Raw genomic sequence first — 24,085 nt, 5'->3', positions numbered from 1 at the left:
TCATGTCTTGTGTTTGTTTCTTTCTAGTGCATCTTTATTGTGATTTTAGTATTATAATTATATACAGTGTGTCCACGGTTGGGGTGCCCAAGAGGAAAAACTTTTTTATTTTCAATTTTAGCGAAAAATGTCATTATTGATAAAAAGTTTTGCTTGTTCTAAAACCCCATAAAACGAAATAAAATTCAAGTTTTTTAAATCCTGCTTAATTTTGTAGCCAATTTTATGTAAATCCCTATTTTATGTAAATTTTTGCACTAAGTTTGAAATCTTAACAATAATCTAGTGTTGCCAAGCCACAATGTAGCTTAGTAACTATCAACTTCGATAAATAATTTGCGAATTGTCAATTTTTTTGACAATGTTAAGCTATCAATAAAGAATTTATCTTGTGATAAATTTCATTATTAAAATTGTTGTATTAATAATTATTTAATTAATAAATAATTGGATGATTCAAGGAGAACGACAAAGTCTGGCTTCGTAATCCAGAGAAGTGAAAGGGTTGTTCTCCCAAGTTATTATTGTTACAATTTCGAACTTAGTGCAAAAATTTATAGGGATTTACATAAAATTGGCTATAAAAATAAGCAGGATTTGAAAAACTTGAATTTTAGTTCATTTTATGGGGTTTTAGAACAAGCAAAAGTTTTTATCAATAATGACATTTTTCGCTAAAATTGAAAATAAAAAAGTTTTTCCTCTTGGGCACCCCATCCGTAGACACACGGTATTACTATTTTTATAATAAAAAGATTATAATTTATAAAATGTGATGCTGTATATGATTTCAAATATTAATCTTTTCTATTACCATACAAAAAAAATATTGCCTTTACTCAAAAACATTTTATTTATCATAAAATTTTTAAAGATATATTTAAAAAGTCCATAAATATTAATATTAATTTATACAAAAACATTAAATATTTTAGTTTTACTGGTTTATGGCTGTAAGGTGTCTCTGAATATTTTTCACTCTTTTATAAGATGTTTCGAAAATTGAAATATCTCTGAAAGTTTTTAATATTTAAAATCAGTTTTCATAAATTTATCATCGGTTAATATTAGAGATCTTAAGTTCACAGTGGCACAAACAACTGAAAATATCTTCTGCAAGTGGAAGAAGACTAACATACATTTTACATACATTAATTGTTTTTATTTATTTGGTTGGATCTATCTATGTGTACTCAAGCTTTAGCTATCTTCATTGTAAGAATTTTAAGTTTAGCGTGATATTTGGTAGTGGTACTAAAAAAATCGGACATCATGAAAGACTTTGGATTGGAATCTTTGTAGTCTTTGCATATTATGTGTTACTGGCAGTTCCCCAGAATTAAATCCTGTACATCCAGACTTGTAGTAGTATTGCCTTATAGAGAAGAAGTTTGTTCTGGATACATTTTTTTGTAAAGCATACCCAGTTTTAGTTGTTCCCATAGAGAGTAGTCTTTATTTTCACTTTCAGAAAGATTTTTCAAAAAATGTTTTAATACTTACCAGTATCTTTGTTTCCGTTTAGTGCTAAGATTGTTTTGTTAGAAAGCTGTTACTTAATTTTTTTTAGATACATTTGATTTCCCGAGCAAGGGTCATTCATCTTTATCAACTGCAACCCTAATTGAAAAGAGATTGTTGAGTTACTTTATATATTTTTTAGATACCTGCAATTTCCATCTACAAACTTTAATGGATTTCCAAATTATTAGAGTACCAACCAAAGTATGTAGGTACTATAAAAATTATGGGTTACTTTTTAATATTTTAGATTTATTTTGATATTTTTGTAATTAATTTTTGATTTTGTAATTCATTGTAAGATATACATGATTTGTGTTTATTGTATTTTATTTATTAATATTTTATTTGAACACATATAAAATTGTACCACTATATATTATAAAAGTATGAAATAAATTGATTTGTATTTGACAATAAGTTTTTAATTCACTACACTAAGTTTGCAGCAATAACATTTCTTCGTATTCTCTATACACGTAACATACAACCATTATTTCGATTTTCCTCATCTGGAATCATTTTCGTTGGAACTTTATTATGTTCTTCACTTCTTCATTGTTTTAAAGAGGAAGATGTTCTTTCATAATCATATGAAATGTTTGAAATAAAAAAATATATTATAATGTTTGAAGTTTGTATTTCACTACACTAAGTATGCAGCAATAACATTTCTTCGTATTCTCTGTCCTTCTAACATACAACCATTATTTCGATTTATCTCATCTTGAAACATCATTGGAACTTCAAGATGTTCTTCACTTCACTATCTAAAAGAGGAAGACATTCAATCATAGTATCCAATGTAACACAGAAAATAAATATAATGTTTGCATGTTTAGCAATTTTTGCACGATGTACCACGTAAAGTTGATACACAATTAAAAGTGACTGATAAAAAAGCATAAAATAAGTTTTGTTTCAACTTTATAACAGTAAGAAGTACATGATCAAGTGCGTTCATAACAAGTCTATCCCTTTCGAATCCCTATGCAGTAGCTATTTCAACACTTTCAACAATCACATTTAGAAGTTCAAAGGATTGTATTTCTGTAACTGTACTTGATTCAGCATTGTTTTTAATTAGATCCATACATTTAATTGTTTAGGTAAAAAAATTGTTTCATTCAAAGATGACACATTCACAAATATGACTTTGAGTCTCACTTAAACAGAATTTTTCTTGAGGATAATCTGGTTTTTACTAAAAATGTCAGAAGAATCGTTTTACAAGTTGACACATTTGATTCTGAAAAGTCTTGGATAGTTTACTGGCTTTCAATTAAACAGGAATTCCATTTCCAATAACCTGGCTTTCTTTACATTCTCTAGTTTTTTGAGTTGTTGTATAATTTTCATGTCTTTTGAGAGACCTTTTTAAAATAATTTTTTTAACTGTATTTGTACTTTTTTTATGACTTTAGCAAAGGAATTGCATTTGGCCTTAATCATGCATCTTTTGTTGGCAAATCTAATTAATAAAGAGGTAACATTTAATCATAAGCTTTGAAAACAGATCAAAAGTAACCTTAAAAGTACATGGCAGTTTATACATGTCTATTGTATAATAATAATTAGCTTTCTTAAAATGAAGTGAACTCTTGTGATAGGATAAACATGTTTTAATTGTAATACTTACAGTTTTCCAGTCGTTTAATTGATCATTTTCATTTTATTCCCAAAATAAACAGTTACAACCACATAACCCCATTTGTAATAGGTAAACAAATTCGTCATTTATATGTTATTTATGCGACTTTTGCTGTTGAATCCAATTTTAGCACATTTAAAATATATTAAATATTGTTAGCAAATCGATTTTGTTCACTAATATCTTTAGAAAACGGCATTATAAGCAGAAAAAAACAAACTTTTCTATATGTAAACATTGTAAATGTCAGCACAATAGGTCCCGACGGCGGCCATGACACTTTGGCAGTTAGGAAGGGGTACGATTACGGTTTATCCCAATATCGGGTATAGGACTTTTCATTCACAGTCATTTGTTTCGAGCTTCTGTCATGTGTCACATAATATTAATATATCTACGTCATACGTTATTGGTATATACCAATGATACAAACCAAAGACGTATGACGTAGATATATTAATATTATGTGACACATGACAGAAGCTCGAAACAAATGACAGTCGATGAAAAGCCCTATACGCTGTGAGCTCGTACGTAGAGGGGATATTTATAAATTCGCGAGCGCCAGTAGTGGCAAGTCTGTAAACGATTACCGGAAATTTTACATAAATGTCAAAGTGATTAATTTAAAATTAAAATTAAAAACTTAATGATAAAAAATATTAGTTGGTCAAAGCTGTGCTATATATTTTTACCTTAAATATACTTACGTTTTAAATACTAAATTTACGTTTTTTTAATGTTCCGTAATATGTAATTATAAATTAATCTATATTAATCTTAGCGCCATCTACACGATAATTGTGAAAGTATCCGAAGTAAGAAATTAATATTTCATCATAGAGCGTCAAAATGATTAGCAAAATCTTAAAAAAATCTATTACAATTTAATTACTTTTTAGCGTTGTAAATATTAAGCGATAACAATTAAATAATAAATTTAAAAATTACCGGTGAAAGTTGAATTAGTAATCCGCCAGGAGCGACACCAGCGAAGCTCAGAGCGTATACCAATCATATTGTGTTTTTTTCTAAAAGTTCGGAACACCCTGCGGAATATTCTTCTTCTTCTTCTTGCAGTACCGTCTCCTATCGGAGTTTGGCTACCATCATAGCAATCTTAACTTTGTTGGCTGCAGCTCTGAACAATTGTATTGAACTGCACCCGTACCACTCCCTTAAATTTGGCAACCAGGAAATCCTCCTACGTCTCACATTTTTTCCAGAGTTTTCCTTGGATTATGAGTCTTAGCAGGGAATACTTTTCTCCTCTCATTATGTAGCCTAGATATTCCAGTTTTCTCGTTTTTGTTATTTTTGTTTTTTGATTCATTCGCATATGTTCTATAATAAAAGAGATATGTCCTTTTATATTACAAATGAGGTTTGCTAGTTGGTCTTTAATAACAATATCATTCCAAATCTCTAGAGCTACTGTTTCTACCTCTTGTAAGGTTCTAGGAGGTGGCAAACGCTGTCGTAGTCTTCTGCCAATTATGTCCCACAAATGTTTGGTTGGGTTAAGATCTGGACTATGCGGTAGCCAATTAAAAATCCGAAGATTTACCTGTTGTAAATTTTCGGTTACAGTTCGTGCAAAGTCAGGTCTTGCAGTATCGTGCATTAGCAAAAAAGTGTTACCAATATAAGGAGCCGATAGCATGGCAGCTATGTTCTTCGCTATGTAAGGTGACTGCTTGAACGCACTCATTGCGGGTCAAATTCCTTGCAGCGCGTTCCATTTCCACCAAAAACAAAAAAAATTACGGACATAAATAATAAATCTACTAATTTTTATAATAAACCAGACACTTAGGGCGGAGGGCCCGCGGATCTATCAGTACGCTACTGGGTATCGGTAATATCAGATAGTAAGTCCGAAATATAATTTAAATAGTTCAAAAATTTCGGACTTTACTCTGGTAAAACACATTCTACCTGCTGCCTCGCAAGGGCGGATCCAGGGAGGGGGAGATGGCCCCCTCCCAGAAATTAAAAAAATATAAATTTAAATATTTGCAGTTCAAATGTTTTTAATTTCAAACACATTTATATGTACAAAACAGGGGATAAATATGTTTTCTAGACTAAAATTGAAAAAAGGAAGAAACGGAAGCTTCAAGAATGACTTGGGTTTTTTATAAATCAAAATGTTGATAATTTTACAAAGTGCCAATTATTAGAACGACCTTGACAGCCATCAAAATGGTATAAATTTCCATATTCTATATACACAAAGAATAAAAAAGAAATGAAGCGTTACTTGGGTCACTAGCACTTAGAACAAAGGAAGTTGGTTGGTATTTTCGTATAGTCAAAAGGATTTGTTTTACGTTGTTTGCGTTTTATTTTTCTAATGAAAAATATGGTCACAATAACGGGATGACAGCCCAAAGCCTTGTCACGAAACCTGTAACATCTTTCGCCAAACTTATGAGCAAAGATGGAGCCATATAAACGCATAAAAAAACATCATACCACAAGGAATGCATTCAGGTTGAGCTGGATTTTCTACAAAGTATCGCAACCCTCAAAAGTCAGTCTAACCAGATAGACTCTCAAGGCCGCGTCCCACCATCAAATAATTTGATCAAACTGGTTTGAGCAAACTGAAAGTGACAGCTAGTGACGTCACATCCTGAGTGTTCATTGTGGATAATAATGAAAAATTTTAATTTTAAATAAAGTGCAAACAAGTTAGACAACTCAATACAAAAAATTTGATCAAACTAAACTGATAGTGAGAGCACAGATTTTTAGAATTTCAAAAAAACTGCAATTGTGACGTCACTTTGACGTACTTCCGGAGTTTGCTCAAACTGTTTGATCAAATTATTTGATGGTGAGACGCGGCCTTCAGAGGTCTAAACAAATACAAAAAAATAAAGAAAGACTACGACCAATAGTAGGTCGTAGTGTTCTTAGGTCGACAAAATATTGCTCTAAGCCCAGTCGCACACCAAAGAAACATGAAACGTAAATTACGTTTCATGGAAATAAAACAGTGCTAAACAAATAAACGTCCGCCCATTTATGAAACTCTCCGAAAATAAAAATGTGTCATGAGCATGAATCACACTCGTTTCATTGGTAGGCGGACTTTGAGATTTGTTTAGCAGTGTTTTAGGTTCATGAAACATGTTTTCGTTTCATGTTTCATGTTTCTTTGGTGTGCGGCTGGGCTTAGAGACCATCGTGATGATGGCCTTCTGCTTCTGGACGAAGATGCTGGACCTAGGAATGAGGGGAATTGTTAAGGTTTAAAATCGCATCAGGCGATAAGACTCTTAAATAACACCTATCCGCAGTAGCTTCCTGAGCAACATACATTAGCAGCAGTCAAAATCAATTAATAACATGTTGTGGTGAAGAAATAATTGAACAAATAATATTTGGCGAAACGACCGACGCATCCCACGTGGAACAGCTTTATCTAAATTTGAGATACATATGTCCGTCCGCTATAACTTTTCCCATGCGGTACGATTCATTTTCAATCAAATTAAGTCAAAACATAAATTGAAGCGAACGTCGATGTGTATATACATTTTGTATACTGTATACTATATACTACACACATCGGCGTACGTTTCACTTTCTGTTTTGACTTAATTTGATTGAAAATTAATCGTACCGCATGGGAAAAGTTATAGCGGACGGACAGGTACACAATAACATTTGTGAAGATTTTGTCAAATTCATTGACGCTTATGAGAACCTAAAAATAATTAGTGAAAATCAAGAAAGAGGGAAAGAACAAGGCCTGACAGGAGAATTATTGGGAAAAATAGTATTAAACTTGTTGAAAGAACTGCACTTGGATCCGAAGAAATGTGTAGGAATCGGTACTACGGCAGGAATGGTGAGTTTTAAGGCGCTTCTCACACACGGTAAAATTGTGTGAAAAATGCCTTAAAACTCACCATTGTAACCCCAATTTTTACCAATTACCCCCGTACCTCCGGTACTCCTCCCCAAAAAAACATTTATGGCCCCTCCCGAAAATCGATCCTGGATCCGCCCTTGCTGCCTCGTGATTAAATGTTTAATTGGGTATACTAGTAATGACACTTTTGTATACTACTAGTATACACTAGTAGGTACAGTCGGAAAAATGAAAGAATACCCATGAACGATCACATCAATCACTTATTTTGTATTTGCTATCTTTTTCTATATCAAACGTTTCTTATTTATAGAAAAAGACAGCAAATACAAAATAAGTGATTGATGTGATCGTTCATGGGTATTCTTTAATTTTTCCGACTGTACATAGCATACAAAAGTAGGGAAAGTAAAACTATAATAAATACTGCAGAAATAAAAATTATAATCTATTTGTTAAAACAACACAAGCTGCTGTGGCATTTGGAATTACAAATATTTCCATCAGTTTTAAATTTTCATTTATTTTACCAAAACCTGGTGGATACTTCGTACTTTACTTTACCCGGGTAATCCTAGGATTACCCGTTTAAATACCTAACTTTACCCGTAACATAAGCACTGTATAAGCATGACAAGATACGTACTGGTTAACATCAAAACTGTTGGTAATGGATTCCTTGTTAACAACTGACACTATGCTAAAATCTCTAGCGGGTAACTTTCTAACACCCACAACTTTGCCGAAAGCCTCTGGAGTGATCTCTGGCAATATTCTTCGTAGCAATGATGTAACCTGGAACAAAATTAAAATAGTACCTAAGTAAATAAGAAATTGTGGAATCATATTTTTTATATCGTCGTCGTGGATGTGAAGAGAGCTAACCCACGTTTTCTTAAAAATGAGCTAATTGCAGCATCACAATCAGAAAGAAAGGTTCCATATTGTAGCGAAGAGATCCAAGTCGAGGACAACATATTCACTTAGATCTCTTCACTACAATGTGGAACCTTTATTTATGGTTGTGATGCTGCAGTTGGTTCATTTTTAAGAAAATGTGGGTTAGCTCCCTTCACATTCACGATGACGATATCTCATCATTAAAGCAAATTTTGTCTTTGGGCATAAGCATGCCTTTGTTTTCCATTGTTCGGGAAAATTCCGGGTAGCTAAAGATGAAAATAGCTTCGATTGCTATTAATATTTCCTTTGATATCCAGCTCTTGATTCTGATGAAGTGATGAGCATACGAGCCCGTTTTACACATTTTCCATCACTCTTGCCAGAACTTTGACAGGTTCTCGCATTCACGGCGAATGTTCTCCTTAATGGATTCAAGAGTCTGAGGCTTGATCTGGACGGCCAGATCAATTCACCAAAACGAGAGATTAAGTGACCAGGAAATGCTTCCTTCAGAATATCGGTTGTAGCTGGAGCAGTGTAAGCCGTTGCACCATCTTGTTCGAACCACATATTCTACATTCCAAACATTCCAAATTCATCCAATTGAAGAAGAAAAAATTGGTAATCATAGCTCTGAAATGAAAATTTTGTTCATTCACGTAACCGCTAAAATGCAAATGAGACTCTTCGCTCATCTGATGACAATTATTGATGAAAAATCGTCCTCCTCTTCGGTGACATTCAGGATGACTCGAGGGTACCTATGTTAGAATAGTTCGGCGGTCAACAGCTAACAGCTGATACACTGTCTGCACTTTGTAAAAGAACATCTTTAAATTTCTCACCAAAATCTTGCATAGGGACCACCGCCCAATGCTCAACTGCCTAGCACGTCATCTAGTCGATGTTCCAGGCTCCTTTTCGACATCTTGGATAACAGCAGCAATACTCCTAGCCGAACCTCCGCTGCGGGGCCGGACAGCGTTGAGAGCATCTCGTGTTGTTCCAATCTCTTCAAGTCAAGTGTCCAAACGCCTTAGGCTACGGCTCCACGGGCTGGAAATTGACGCTAGCAGTAGCCGCAAAACGAACTTAAGGTTCCGCAGAACGGAATAGGAATAGCCGAATTGTACCGACTACAGGACTTGTGCGTAGTCGGTTCAGTTCGGCTATTCCTATTCCGTTCCGTGGAACCTTAAGTTCGTTTTGCGGCTACTGCTAGCGTCAATTTCCAGCCCGTGGAGCCGTAGCCTTAGTGTTTGTTCACTTGGTGTCGCACGGCCAGGGCCGCGCCGTCCATAAGGGCGGAGAGGGGCGGTGCCCCCCGGCGCCGAAGTAAAAAGGCGCCGGCATGTGCCGAAAAAAATTTGAAAATACCGAAATTACCAGAAATATTAATAATATTTTATTATCTTGTGAAATTGAAAATTTACCAATCGTAGGTAGATATAAAAATAGCAGTTATTACCTATTATTACTTTGATCCCCTAAGTGTACGAATGATTATTTCTTTCAATGGCCAACGGAGCAAAATGAAAAAATTTTGACGCATGTCAAAATTTTCAATGTGTTTTAAATGTATTCATTTTTTTTTCGAATCCTTAGAAAACTAATAAATATTTTTGAAAAATTTAAACGCAGAATGAACGATTACATTATTACCGAGGGCCGCAAATCCCTGAAAATTTCTATAATGTTTATTTTAATAAGGTACAGGGGTGAAAATAAAAGGAAAAATTTAGTGTGATTTTTAATTGCAAATATTTCATTCAATAGAAACTTTTTATTTATTCTAAGGGACTTTCGGCCCTCGGTAATAAAATAGTCTTTCATTCTGCATTTAAATTTTTCAAAAATACTTATTAGTTTTCTCAGGATTTGAAAAAAATGAATACATTTAAAACACATTAAAAATTTTGACATGGTCAATATTTCGAATTTTGCTCCGTTCCCCTTAAACTGAACTATAGGGATTTTCATTCACAGTCATTTCTTTCGAGCTTCTGTCATATGTCGTATAATCCGTGTATTTTAATATTATACACAGATTATACAACATATGACAGAATCTCGAACCATCTCTCGAAACACGTTTTTAGACAGTTTTACGTCTTCCACCGTTTTTCACCGACAAATTACTCAAAAAGTAAGTATTTTAGCGAAAATATATTCTTAGGAAAAATTTTGAAAAAGGTATTTTCTTAAAAATGTCAATATATTTTTTTTATTTAAAACCAATTTTTTTAAAAATAAGCACTTTTAAATAGTGAAACTTTCAGATCATATAAATATAGATAAGTAAATTGTAAAGCTGTAACAATTAATTTCATTTGGAATGCTAATTATGCGGAGATTTTTATGATGTTTTTTTACTAAAAAAAAGGGACCAACTTTATTTTCTGCGTTACCGACTTACTTTTGCTAGAAACATTTTGAAAAAACAAAAATAAAGCTTTTTCGAAAGACTTTAAAAAAATTGTCATGATTTTTGCCCGAAAAGTGCTTCATTTTTTGGTTATTTCACGTTGAAATGTTCGATATCTAATTTGAAGAAATCAGAACCCACTTTACTTGAGCTACAACTCTTCCTCTACTAGATCTACTGACTTCATGCGTGCAAAAGGTTTTTTAAATTTTTTTATAAGCTCTATTTTTGCTAAGAAATTTTTTTTTTAAAAAACGGTCTAAAACCGTGGTTTTTATGTTGAAAAATGAACGCAACTCATGCTCATGCGCAACATACTCACTCGCAAATAAATGAAAAAGTATTGACTTGGTAGAAAAAACTGTATATTATTATGGAACAAAAGTTGCTTAGAATTAGTCAGTTTATGCACTTCCGGACTTAATTTTAACGTATATTTTTCAACCCCGAAGACGCAATATCAATTCATTTTTGATCAATTTTTTCTTTGTTATAAAATCGGATAAACGAAACAGAGATCGACCACCAACGCGCTGGAGTGACGATGTAAAGAGAACTGCCGGGAACTGGATAGCTGGTAGCTCAAGATAGGGAGACATGGAGAAACTTAGAGGAGACCTATGTTCAGCAGTGGACGATAACGGTTAGATTATGATGATGATGATACTTTCCTAACACATAAAAATAGTTTGTATTTATACCGTATAACGATCCACTAAGCTACAAAAAACTACTTAAAAAGGAAGGAGGAAAGGGGCGCCTAAAATTACTTGCCCCGGGGCGCTTGAAAGCCTTGGCGCGGCCCTGCGCACGGCCAACAAATCTGCGACACAATTCACGTTGGGCCAACACAACCGACGAATTGTTGTGCAAAAACATGGAAACAATTTTTCTACGTTTTTGCGGAGTAAACCGATTCATGGATTGCCGATTTGTATTCTGCGTTTATTTACTTCACAAATGTCAAAACGTTTTAGGGTTTTCTAATAGGGTGATTACTTTTGCCCCACCTTGTATAAAAGCACTATACACATTTAAAAAGATTCATTCATTGAGTATTTTATCAGTAAATAAGTATCGTACCTGACGTTGCACCCTGGCACTTCCAGTATGAAGTAAAGTTAGAATATCTCCCAACAAATCTGTCTGATGAGATAAATAATTTCTGCCTACAGAACTCCCTGACAGAGCTAATACCATTGACAACATTTCGAAGCAGTAGGTATCCGAATTTTTGGTACCTTCTTGACTCTGGTTTGAAAAGCCTGAAGAGGTACATAGATTGGATTCCCATTCCTCGTGAACTCTTTCTGTTTCTTTGCGTATCGCTTGAACAATGTGAACAATAACCTGAAAATTAGTAATAGTTGTATTAAAACATTAGCCAAAAATATAGTCAAAACCAATCAAAACCTTATGTAAATGATGCAATTTATATGTATATATTGTTATATTTCTATTTGATATGAAAATTAAATTTTGATAATTATAAACAGAATTCAATTTAATATAAAATATTTTCAATTTTCTCAACCACGGGCATATAAATTTAGAACAACCTGTATACAACAAATTGTTATATTTAATTTTAAGAAGTGATTAAATAAGACTCAAGTGAAATCGTTAATAGGTCATTATCGTTGTTCGCGGAAGGCTCGATCATTAGCCGATGCTAAATAAGACTAAGTGGAAATAGAGAATAGGTCATTAAAATTTGTATATAGTAGAAAGTAATTTTAGAATGGGAATTAACTATTTTCTTTGAAATCCATTAAGCATATTTAGAAAGTTTAAAAATGGGTTTTGAGGAATACTGCGAATGAGAGTTGGTGGTGGAAGTTTGATTTGTGAATCTGGAAGGGATATTTAGAAAGTAGGGGAATGAATGACAAATAGAGATCAGAATGTTTTGAGCTGTCGAGAAGTGAAGTCGAGTAGTAGACGGTAGTGTACGGAGAGTGAGAAAGCCGGTGTAGTTCCGTGAGTGTGGAGTATCTATCGTAGAACGAGAGGTAGGCCAGGTTGAGAGTAAAAGAACCTCCTTGAGCCAAGAGTTCCCGGTAGCTGATTGCAGTTTCGAAAAAGGTAGAACACAGCATCACGACAGAAGCAGGAAACGAGAGCTATACGAGCTAGTTTCAGAGGAGAACATTACTGAAAGCCAGGACGAGGTTTTGATTGCAGCCAAGGATAGCAGGAAACGGGTCTTGTGTGAAGACATTCTCAGTGCACAAAAAAAAGGTCAGTCTCATTTGTTTGGACATGAATGTATGGGTTTTTCGTAGTAAATACCACATTTAAAATTGAAAAAACATAATCAATAATATCAGAAAAGCTTCATCAAACTTAAATAGAATTGTTGCTGATAAATCATAATAGTTAAATGTTAATAAAAACTTTCAATTGGAAATCAAAAGGAAATAAGATTCCCATGTATAAATGTTATGTTTAAGAATAATAAGATATAGCAAATATTAAGCAGTGATTGCCATTTAAATAAAATAAACAATATTTTGATTACAATTGTAACCCATATGTGTTATTATTTTACTCTTTTCTTTCCTATCCCGATTAGGAACCATTAAGAAATACTTAGAAGCCACGTATGTAAGTAATTAATTTTATAAAAAGCCCTGAGATTGAAAATATATTGATATGTGATCTGGTAAATTAATTAGATTATTATTAATGCATTGATTAAATTAAATGACATATAAAAATATTATCTCATATCAATAATCAAGATCACAACAACTGGCGCCCAACGTGGGGCATTGTAAAGTATTTCTAGTGGCAAATTTGAAGGATAGAAAGAGTAAAGCCGGTATTTGAAAATTTATATGCCTGTGGTAAAAAGTGAGATACTTACATTTGATAACATAAAATTTTAGATCTCTTTAGGTACAAATTTTACATAACTGATTTAATATTTTATTTTTACGATATTTACATTTGATATATTTATTGACAATTTATAATATTTGGGTGAGAAAAAGTCGTCTTGGTAACATACTAGTAAAATTTCTTATTTGGCGGGGACAGTACTTCTTGAAAACAAATGTCTGTGACAAGAAGCCAAAGCAAAGACAACAAAAAACAAAAAGAACATTCAAATCAAGAGAATAATTCAGACCAAGAAGATATTTTAGACACGACAATCATGGCATCAGAACAGCAAGAATTATCAGGAATAGATAAAATATTACAACTGATGCAACTCCAGTCACAAAGAATGGAACAGAAAATGGATGAAACACAACAAAAAATGGATAAAAATCAGGAAGAAACATCAAAGAAAATGGATAAAGTGGAGCAAAAAATGGATGACAATCAAAAGGAAACAAAACAAGCAATAGAAGAGAACAATAAGAAAATAGAGGAACGCATAGAAAAGTATGAAAAGGAAATAAAAGGATGTTTGACAACAATGAAAAACGAGATAGAACAGCAAGAAATGAAAATTAAAGATCACATGCAACAACAAGAAATTAGAATGAAGGACCACATGAAAGAACAAGAAATGATAATTCAAAACAAAATGGAGGAGTTAACGAATGGCCAGAAAAAGGAACTAGAAAATTTGGAAAATAAGTTAGAAAATGCTATTCAAGTAGACAGAGAAGAAGTGGAAAAAAGAATCACAGAAATAGAAAAACAAGTCACCGAAAACAGGACGCAACAGAATGTCGGAGAAAGAAGAGAAATGGTTATACATAGCACAGATGACGTGAAGATAAGGTTTGGCGGGGATGTAAGAAGATTACACCCAGTGCCGTTCATAAATAGCCTGAAAAAGAAAATACAGCACATCGGAAATTTCGAAACAGCAAAAGAAACTATCAGAAACCATCTAAAATATGAAGCAAGCCTATGGTTCGATTGCAAAGAAGAAGAATTTGACAGTTGGCAACAATTTGAACAAAAATTTTTGAATTATTTCTGGGGAAAAGTCCAACAATTGGAAATTAACAAGGAATTGCAAAATGGGAAATACAATGATAGGATGGGTATATCAGAAAGGACATATGCATTACAAATTTACTATAACGCAAAACATCTACAATATAATTACTCATCGGAACAATTAGTCGAACTGATTGCAAGACATTTCGAAGAAACGCTGGAAGACCATATCACATTGCAAAACTACAAAGACATAGATAGTTTATGCCAATTCCTACAAATAAGAGAATCACGTTTAAGAGAAAGAAAATCAAGAAGGTCGCGAGAAGATTACAGGCTCCGAGAAACACAGGATTACAGAGATAGAAATCAAAATAGGAGGGACTATACAAGACGAGAATTTAATCCCAGAAGGGAAAACGAAAATAGAGACAACGGAAGAGGAAATTATGAACAAAGAAATAGGCAATGGAATGAGGACAGAAATCGAGAATACCAGAATAGAAACACCACACTCGCAAATCAAGAAAACAGAAATAATGGTAGACAAAATGAACAGGGATATCGAGAAAACCGAAACAGATCCGACAGACCAAGAGAAAATAGAAGAGAAGTAAATAATACCCAGACAGATGAATATGACGGAGAGAGACATTATGACGAAAATATAAACTACGATGAGCAACCGGCGTTTTTTCACGACGGCGCTCACTAAAAACCAAAAATCAAACAGGAATCTTTTGTAACCCCAAGGAGTTTATTAAAGTGGCAAGAAACAACGAAAAGAAAAATGGAGTTAATTTAAAATTTGTGGATGGATTTATCAACGAGAAACCAATTAAAATTATGATAGACACTGGATCTGAAATAACATTGGTCAACAGAAAACTAATAGAAGAAGTTAACTTAACAAATTTAATTTACAAAATACCTAGGGTAAATTTAGTGGGCGCAAACAAACGGACATTGGCAACTATAAATGAAGGCATACGAGTAATGGTACGACTGGGTAAGAAGATGTATGCACTACAATGTGTAATAATGCCAAACATGTCACATGACATGATAGTAGGAGTTGACGAATTGGCAGAAAAACATGTAGTGATAGATTTTAAAAATAATACGATGAATCTAACAGAAGAAAAAGAAGAAGAACAGAACAAGGAACAGGAGAAACAAAATACGGACGAATCAGGTAAAGAACAAACAGTGGAAATGAATTTGGCAACGAAGCAAGGACAAAGAAGAAAAGGGAGAAAAAGTCAGAAAAAGACAAAAGAAAATGAAACCTGTGGCTCCTCAAAAGAAGAGTTGAGCCCAGAAGAAGAAAAATTGAGAGTATCAAAAGCAAAAGAAAACTGGGATTCCTCAAAAGAAGAGATGAGCTCAGGAGAAGAAGAAATAAAGCTAACAAATGAAAGCGAAAAAGATATGATCGAAACAGTGGCATTTGAAGAGGAGGCATATGAAAACGAGGATGCAGAATACACGGTAAAAGTATGTGAAAAATCTGAGGAAAAAGACAGAAGATTGATATGGGAAAAAGGAAAAGACAACATAATAGCCGACACTCTAACACAGGATGAGGACACTGAAAATAAGGAAACAATTACTCTACAGGTGGGACTAATTAGAGTAATACAAGAAGAAGGGGTATAAGACGTAGATTAAAGTAAGGAAATATACAGGGAGTTGGTTTTGCCTCGAGAAAATTTATTTAAAAATGCAGATAAATTTTATCGAATACAAGGCGGGAATTTGTTATATTTCTATTTGATATGAAAATTAAATTTTGATAATTATAAACAGAATTCAATTTAATATAAAATATTTTCAATTTTCTCAACCACGGGCATATAAATTTAGAACAACCTGTATACAACAAATTGTTATATTTAATTTTAAGAAGTGATTAAATAAGACTCAAGTGAAATCGTTAATAGGTCATTATCGTTGTTCGCGGAAGGCTCGATCATTAGCCGATGCTAAATAAGACTAAGTGGAAATAGAGAATAGGTCATTAAAATTTGTATATAGTAGAAAGTAATTTTAGAATGGGAATTAACTATTTTCTTTGAAATCCATTAAGCATATTTAGAAAGTTTAAAAATGGGTTTTGAGGAATACTGCGAATGAGAGTTGGTGGTGGAAGTTTGATTTGTGAATCTGGAAGGGATATTTAGAAAGTAGGGGAATGAATGACAAATAGAGATCAGAATGTTTTGAGCTGTCGAGAAGTGAAGTCGAGTAGTAGACGGTAGTGTACGGAGAGTGAGAAAGCCGGTGTAGTTCCGTGAGTGTGGAGTATCTATCGTAGAACGAGAGGTAGGCCAGGTTGAGAGTAAAAGAACCTCCTTGAGCCAAGAGTTCCCGGTAGCTGATTGCAGTTTCGAAAAAGGTAGAACACAGCATCACGACAGAAGCAGGAAACGAGAGCTATACGAGCTAGTTTCAGAGGAGAACATTACTGAAAGCCAGGACGAGGTTTTGATTGCAGCCAAGGATAGCAGGAAACGGGTCTTGTGTGAAGACATTCTCAGTGCACAAAAAAAAGGTCAGTCTCATTTGTTTGGACATGAATGTATGGGTTTTTCGTAGTAAATACCACATTTAAAATTGAAAAAACATAATCAATAATATCAGAAAAGCTTCATCAAACTTAAATAGAATTGTTGCTGATAAATCATAATAGTTAAATGTTAATAAAAACTTTCAATTGGAAATCAAAAGGAAATAAGATTCCCATGTATAAATGTTATGTTTAAGAATAATAAGATATAGCAAATATTAAGCAGTGATTGCCATTTAAATAAAATAAACAATATTTTGATTACAATTGTAACCCATATGTGTTATTATTTTACTCTTTTCTTTCCTATCCCGATTAGGAACCATTAAGAAATACTTAGAAGCCACGTATGTAAGTAATTAATTTTATAAAAAGCCCTGAGATTGAAAATATATTGATATGTGATCTGGTAAATTAATTAGATTATTATTAATGCATTGATTAAATTAAATGACATATAAAAATATTATCTCATATCAATAATCAAGATCACAACAATATATACATTTTCTATATCTAAATAGAAGAACTTTTTCGAGTAATAAAATAGAAATAGAAGAGAGTATAACTGATAGAAGGATACGTGATGAAACCGAAATATCCGATAATCAATTTGGCTTTATGCAGATCAACAACAGATGCATTTTCATTATAAGGTAGTTGTTGGAAAAATACAAAAAAACATTTCAAAGATAAAGAAACAGACGCTCATATGCTATTCATTAATCTTGAGAGAGCATATTTATGATAGAGTTCCTTGAGAGGTTTCTGTGGTGGACACTCAATAATAAAGGAGTCCCTGGTGAATAGTAAAGATTGTGAGAAGGAGATATGTATGAGGGAGTAATACCGATTATAGTGTTAGAATAGGTGTGGGAGTGACTGATAAATTTCATGTGAAAGTAGAATTGCACCAAGGCTCGGTGTTTAGTCCTTATTTATTCTCATTAGTTTTGGATCAGATAACACCGAAACTACAGGGTAACACTCCCTGGTGCTTAATGTACATATGCTGATGATGTAGTATTAGCAGGAAATAATGAAAGCGACTTAGAACAAAAATTGGAACAGTGGAGACAAGCTCTGGAGGAAAAAGGTTTAAAACTTAGTAGGACAAAAACAGAATATTTGTAATGTTCATTTAAAGATATAGTAACTAAAAATAAAATGATATTTTTGGATGGTGAAATGGTTGTGAAATATGGGTAATGGGAAAATATATGAAGATGCATGCATTAGCATTAGGGTTAGATGGATGAAGTGGAAGGAAGCGAGTGACAGTGATGTGTTGTGTGTGTGACTGAAACATTTCAATGAAGCTGGAGAAAAAATTCTATAAAACAGCAATAAGACCGCATATGAGGTACGGAACTGAATGTTCAGCAGTTAAAAAGAAAGAGGAACAACGAATGCAAGTGGTGGAAATGGGAACGCTTAGATGGATGAATGGAGTAACGAGAAAGGATAAAATTAAAAATGAATATATTATGGGAAGTCTGGGAGGGGCACCAATTGATGCAAAAATGAGGGATCATAGGTTAAGATGGTTTGGTCATGTTCAACGTCGAGATGTTAATCACCCAATACGAAGAATTGCTAAACTGCGGGCTGCTGGGAGGAGTAGGAAACGAAGACCAAAGAAGACCTGGGGGGAGACACTTAGACAGGACATGTCGGTTAAGGGGGATTGATGTTGATATGACCGAAAATAGAAACATGGAGAAATGCAATTGGAGTAGCCAACCCCGCATAGCGAAAAAGGCAACGAGAATGATGATGACCATAGAATTTATGAATATTTTCTACCCCCGAGTTGGGGTGGGTACCCCCAAAGGAAAAGCACATATTGGCATTGGGTAGATTTGATCTTTGAGCTATTTTCTACCTACCATCCAAATCTCAAGCAAATTCGTGCATATAAAAGAATTCTTGAGTAGGGGACCGTCATATCCCGGACTCTAAGCAGCATAACCAGCAGGAATCATCAGAAAGAAAAATAAACTGGAAATCATCGAGTTGTAAGAGAAAGTAATAAGGAGAATGAAGACACTTGTTACTAATTAGAAAGCATTCTCAGATAGTAGATAGGTAATAGCTACTAATACGACTTACTTGCTTCTGTAGATGAGTCAATTTACTTCTACTGAACAAAATTCCTACAACATGTTCTCTCAACTCGTTACTTTCTTCGTTAGGATCAACATTCTCGCTAACAGAACCAGAGCCATTCGGTAACTCTCCATTAGTGATACTTTGACCGTCTTCACCTTGTAATAATTTGCCGAATACTTGAGAAGTAATTAACCTGAAGACCCTTAGGGTTTCTGCCTCGCAGTATTTTTGCTGAAGGGTACTGGCAGTGTATTGTTTTCCAACTTTGAGGGATTCTCCTTCTATATTGCCAAGAACGCGGATTTGTCGAACTCTTACTGAGTTATCTGGACCCTTTAGTTCTAGTCTTAGAACATTGTTAGAAAAGTCTAAAACATATAACGAACATTAGAATCTATTAGTTAAACAGGGTGTAAAAAAAAGTTAGGTCATAGATTAAATTAAATATTCTGGGACCAAAAATAGTTGGATTGAACCTAACTTAGGTACCTTAGTACAAATGTGCACATAAAAAAGTTACAGCCCTTTGAATTTACAAAATGTGTAGTCCAATATAAGTATCGAAAACTGTTAGAAATTATTTTGACATGGACATATATGGTTTTCTTATATCAGGAACATCTTAAAAAAATAACAGTGAAATTTGTGCACCCCATAAAAATTGAATGGTGGTTTTATTTCCTTAAGCTCTCCCCTTCCCACAAATGTTTGTGTACGTTCCAATTAAATTATTAGATGTTGTTGTGAAGCTATTTTCTTGTGGCCTTTTTGTAATTAACTATAATAAGCCAAAATTTTACTAAAAAAATGATTTTATTAACGTTTCGACGTCCAAATCGGATGCCGTTGTCAAAATACAAAAAATATTAGATATAATACCATTATTAGTTAAACGTAATATTTTTAAAACTTTTTATTGGAACATACACATACATTTGGGGGGGGGGTACAAAGCTCTAAGGGAACAAAGCTCCCACAACATTTTTATGGGGTGCAAAAATTTCAGTTATTTTTTTAAAGATCTACCATAAGAAAGCCACATATTATGTCTATTTCAAAATAATCTCTAATAACAGTTTTCGATACTTATATTGGAAGGAAAAAATCGATTTTCATTTTGTACCTTCAATGGGCTGCAACTTTTATATGTGCACATTTGTACTAAGATAAGTTAGGTTCAAGTGGACTATTTTTGGTTTCAAAATATGTGATTTAATTTAAAACGTACCTTTTTGTTACACCCTTTGGTACTTACATATATCCGCAATAAAGGTTGTATTCTACATAAAGTTGTAAAATAAAGTGCAAAATAAAATACTCAAAAAAGTGTGCCATAAAAAATGAATAACAATAGACAAAAAGCAAGAAATTAGTAAACCATATTTATTTTAAAACCGCATTTATATTTTATCGTTATTATGTGATTCACGTTTTTGTTATCTATTGCGCTTCTTTCCTGCGATGATATGAATGAATAATAATATTCTTCTTCTTCTTAAAGTTCCCTCTCCTATCGGAGGTTGGATATCATAATGGCTATGGTCACTTTGTTGGCTGCTGCTCTGAATAGTTGTAATGAACTACAGTTAAACCATTCTCTAAGGTTCCTCTGCCAGGACATGCGTCTTCTTCCTATGCTTCTTCTTCCTTGGATCCTTCCTTGCATAATAATTCTCAGCAACTCATATTTTTCTCCTCTGGTAATGTGACCCAAATATTCCAGTTTTAACGATAAAATCTTTAGTTTTCGAGATATTTGAAGTTTAAAATTAAGCGGCACAATACATTAATCAAAATATCTGTGCCGTTACATGTTAAACTTCAAATATCTCGAAAACTAATGACTTTATCGTTAAGAATGAATAGTACGTTATTTACATAGAGTAGGGGAGAATAAAACAATTGCGCTAAAATGGCAATTCCGCCAGTGGCGTAGAATTTGGTAAAAGGGTCAACCATTCACGTCTCTGGTACGTCTCTGGTAATAGCCGGAAACGTTTTTTTTTTTTTAGATAATTTCATAATAGTATCTACACTTTCTGTCAAGTATGAAAAGAATACGTCGAATAGTTTTAAAATAGGGAGCAAAAATAGTTTTTAAAATTCTAAATAAAACACCCTGTAACTCAGTAAGGAGCCACATTTTATTTAAGTGATTTGGGTTCAATCTTAATATTTTGAAGTCTAGAATCTACAACTCAAGACATTTTTAATGAAACACCTTGTGTAAGTGGAAACAATTCGAACTATCAAAGCTCAACGGGCTCAACCTAAAGTCTGATTTAAATAAAATATGTTACTTAGCATTTAGCATGGACAGCATTTGGAAGATTACAAACAGTGTTTAAATCAAACTCACCAAACACTTTAAAGACTAAATAAACTTTCGATCAGCACGTATTGCCGGATTTGATATATGAAACTGAAACATGAGCTTTTAACAACAACATAGTCCACGAACTTCAGTTCTAGTCAGCTCTAGTCATCGCTAGTCAGCGATCGAAAATTCAATGAAGAAATAAGAAGACGATCAAAAGTAACAGATGTAATTCAAAAGATTGCCATGTTAAAATGGAACTGGGCAGGACACATATGACGAATGAAATATAACCGTTGGACGAAGCAAATTGATAAATAGAGACTAAGAGTACATACGGATGCAAAAAAAATAACGAACAGAAGTAAATAGGCACACCGAAGTAAGCATTACATCAGACGATGGATGGAATAGCTGTTGCTGATGATGAAAAGAAAATTTGTCATACGGTTATTTCATTGTCATGTCATACCACCTTAGAATTTTTAAAATAAAAGTACTGCGTCAAGGATAAGATCTATGAATTAAAACTTAAGACAAACTATTACGTGACAGCCATTTTTAAGTCTCGGATACACAAAAGCTGGAGAATGCATGAAATCAAACCTAAATTCAAAAAATATTTCAAGAATTTGTTTTCTAGCTACATGTAAAAGCAATTGCACACCAATAAAATAATATTACTAGCAATATCTAGAAACGATTTTTTTTAACTAAACAAAACACATAAAAGAAAATAAAGAAAGCTTGTTAATTGTTAAGGAACCTCACCTGTAAGTGGGCAACTCACCCACCCACCCAATAATCTAGTTTCGACCTCCACTGTTCTCAATTTAACGAGTTCGTCGGTATGTTGTCCAGAATAAAAAGTTATAGATGATATTTTATTCTGAAATGGCATATATACATTCAACTTATAAACATTTTTGATACAGATATTAAAAAAAATCCACAAAGAAAAGAAAGAATTTTTCCGTAGTTGGCTGCAACTACGGGAACTTTCCCTTTGAGGGCTACATCACAACAGATCGTTTTCGATTTTCTTACAAAATCATCATCAGTGTTATATTAAACAGGTTGAATGCTAGCTGAGCCACCAAAGAAATACCAGGGTGAAAACCCTTTAAATTTTTAAATGGTATATAGTTAAATTAAAAGTGTATATTTGTTTAAAACTCCATGGATGGATATAAATAATAAAGAATTATGCCCTTAGGCCTATTATGACCTTCCCATCACGTGGGATGTAAATTGAGTTGATTACATTACGATAATTTGATGGTACTTAGTTACCATTTAAAGGGATTTCACCCTGGTATTTCTTTGTTGGCTCAGCTAGCATTCAACCTGTTTAATATAAGACTGATGATGATTTTGTAAGAACATCGAATACGTTCTGTTGTGGTGTAGCCCTTAAAGAGATTTTAATAACAGTTTTTATACTTTTTACAAAGGATTTTTCCAATAAATGTTTTAGATATTTTTTGTTTATTTCAGATGATAATTGTTTAAAAAAGTAAATTGTTTTAAAATTTACCATTTGTTCAAGTTTTCACGTGCGAAAAATAATATATTTTTCGGTGTATCATTCCTATAATTTTCACCCTCAATTTTAAATCATTACCTAAGCCAACCATGAGTAATAATTCCTACTCCCCATCCTCTTCCAGGGGCGGCCCGTCGGGGTAGGCAAGGTAGGCGCCGCCTACCCTCTTCAAATGTAGTACAATAATATAAATTATTAATATAAATTACTTATTTCAAAATTGTAATTTATAAATTTTGACACAATACCTACAATAAAATAGCAAAAATTATCCAAATTATTTTTAAAAATATCCAAAAAATTTTCTCCGTAGTTATAATTACTGTACGCTTCTTGTAGTATCAGTAGTACTGTATAAGATTCTATATTCTTCCTTGGTCAGGCACTTGAAAACGTAGCCTGAAATAGAACGACGCCAACACCGAATTGACGTGCGATCTCTCTCTGTTTACGCGAGCAGGCCTGCTGGTAGCGACCGTATTCTACGAATTTGAAAGGGCGGATAGGCACAGAGTCTTATAGCCGGACCTACAAAATTTTATCAGTTGCTTCTCTTGTGTCTTGTGAAACTGTTTTAAATAATTGTTTTTTGATTTTGGCTGTTATTAGTAGGTTAAGTAATGAATAAAACTAGGTAGAACAATTTAAATTTGTTTATGAAAACTGAATAATAAACAGGTAAATTTGAGATCGGTCTATTGAAGGGCATTTTAATTTTATATTAATTTAGTAATAATTCACTAACTAATAGTTATTTGTCAGTCGTCCATTATATTTTTATTGTGTTTCAATACAATTTGGATAATTTAAAGTTAAACTGACGAATTGTGTTATTAGATTATATAGATAATTAAAAATTTAAAGCGAGGTTAATTGTTAACTTATCAATTTATTCGAAGAGTAAATTATTATTTGATACATAAATAAAATAAGTAATATTTGACGTTGTTGAAACGTAGGTGTGTTAGTTTTATTGGTGGAAAAACTTTAGTCATCGAATATGAATATTTTAAACGATGTAATATGCAGTTTGATCGAGACGCCTTTTTCAAGGCGCCAAAATCAAGAAAGATCAGAAATTATTTCAATGGGCCGGCCTTTACAAAATTTAACAATTTTATCCACAGATAAGACAAAAGACAATCGACCATTTTCGAGATCGTTTAAAACAATATGGTATGAAAATCATAAATGGCTAAGCGGAAGTTATTTTAAAAATTCACTTTTCTGTTGGCCTTGTCTGTTGCTCTCA

At 33.2% G+C, this 24,085-nt stretch overlaps 1 protein-coding gene and 1 long non-coding RNA gene across 5 annotated transcripts in view; both read right to left on the bottom strand.

Moving 5' to 3' along the window:
* LOC126889923 (E3 ubiquitin-protein ligase MYCBP2) overlaps positions 1-24,085 on the bottom strand; it is a 743,799-nt gene that overhangs the window by 60,581 nt on the left and 659,133 nt on the right. For 3 of the 4 annotated variants that reach the window (XM_050658657.1, XM_050658658.1, XM_050658659.1), the window contains exons 44-47: positions 22,059-22,176; positions 18,971-19,338; positions 11,470-11,736; positions 7,705-7,853 (exon numbers count right to left, since the gene is read on the bottom strand). In XM_050658657.1, coding sequence (XP_050514614.1) covers positions 7,705-7,853; positions 11,470-11,736; positions 18,971-19,338; positions 22,059-22,176 — 902 coding nt within the window. Of the gene's footprint in view, positions 1-7,704; positions 7,854-11,469; positions 11,737-18,970; positions 19,339-22,058; positions 22,177-24,085 lie in introns of those variants that run through there. The other variant, XM_050658660.1, reaches the window with a different exon arrangement.
* LOC126889928 (uncharacterized) lies at positions 2,142-3,593 on the bottom strand. Its single transcript, XR_007700228.1, has 2 exons — positions 3,161-3,593; positions 2,142-2,291 (listed from the first exon to the last, which is right to left on the bottom strand). It is a non-coding gene; the product is annotated as an uncharacterized LOC126889928 (long non-coding RNA).

The sequence above is a fragment of the Diabrotica virgifera genome, chromosome 8 (assembly GCF_917563875.1).
Source record: "Diabrotica virgifera virgifera chromosome 8, PGI_DIABVI_V3a".
In the NCBI taxonomy this organism is placed as follows: domain Eukaryota; kingdom Metazoa; phylum Arthropoda; class Insecta; order Coleoptera; family Chrysomelidae; genus Diabrotica; species Diabrotica virgifera.
This window is presented reverse-complemented; position numbering and strand designations above follow the sequence as displayed.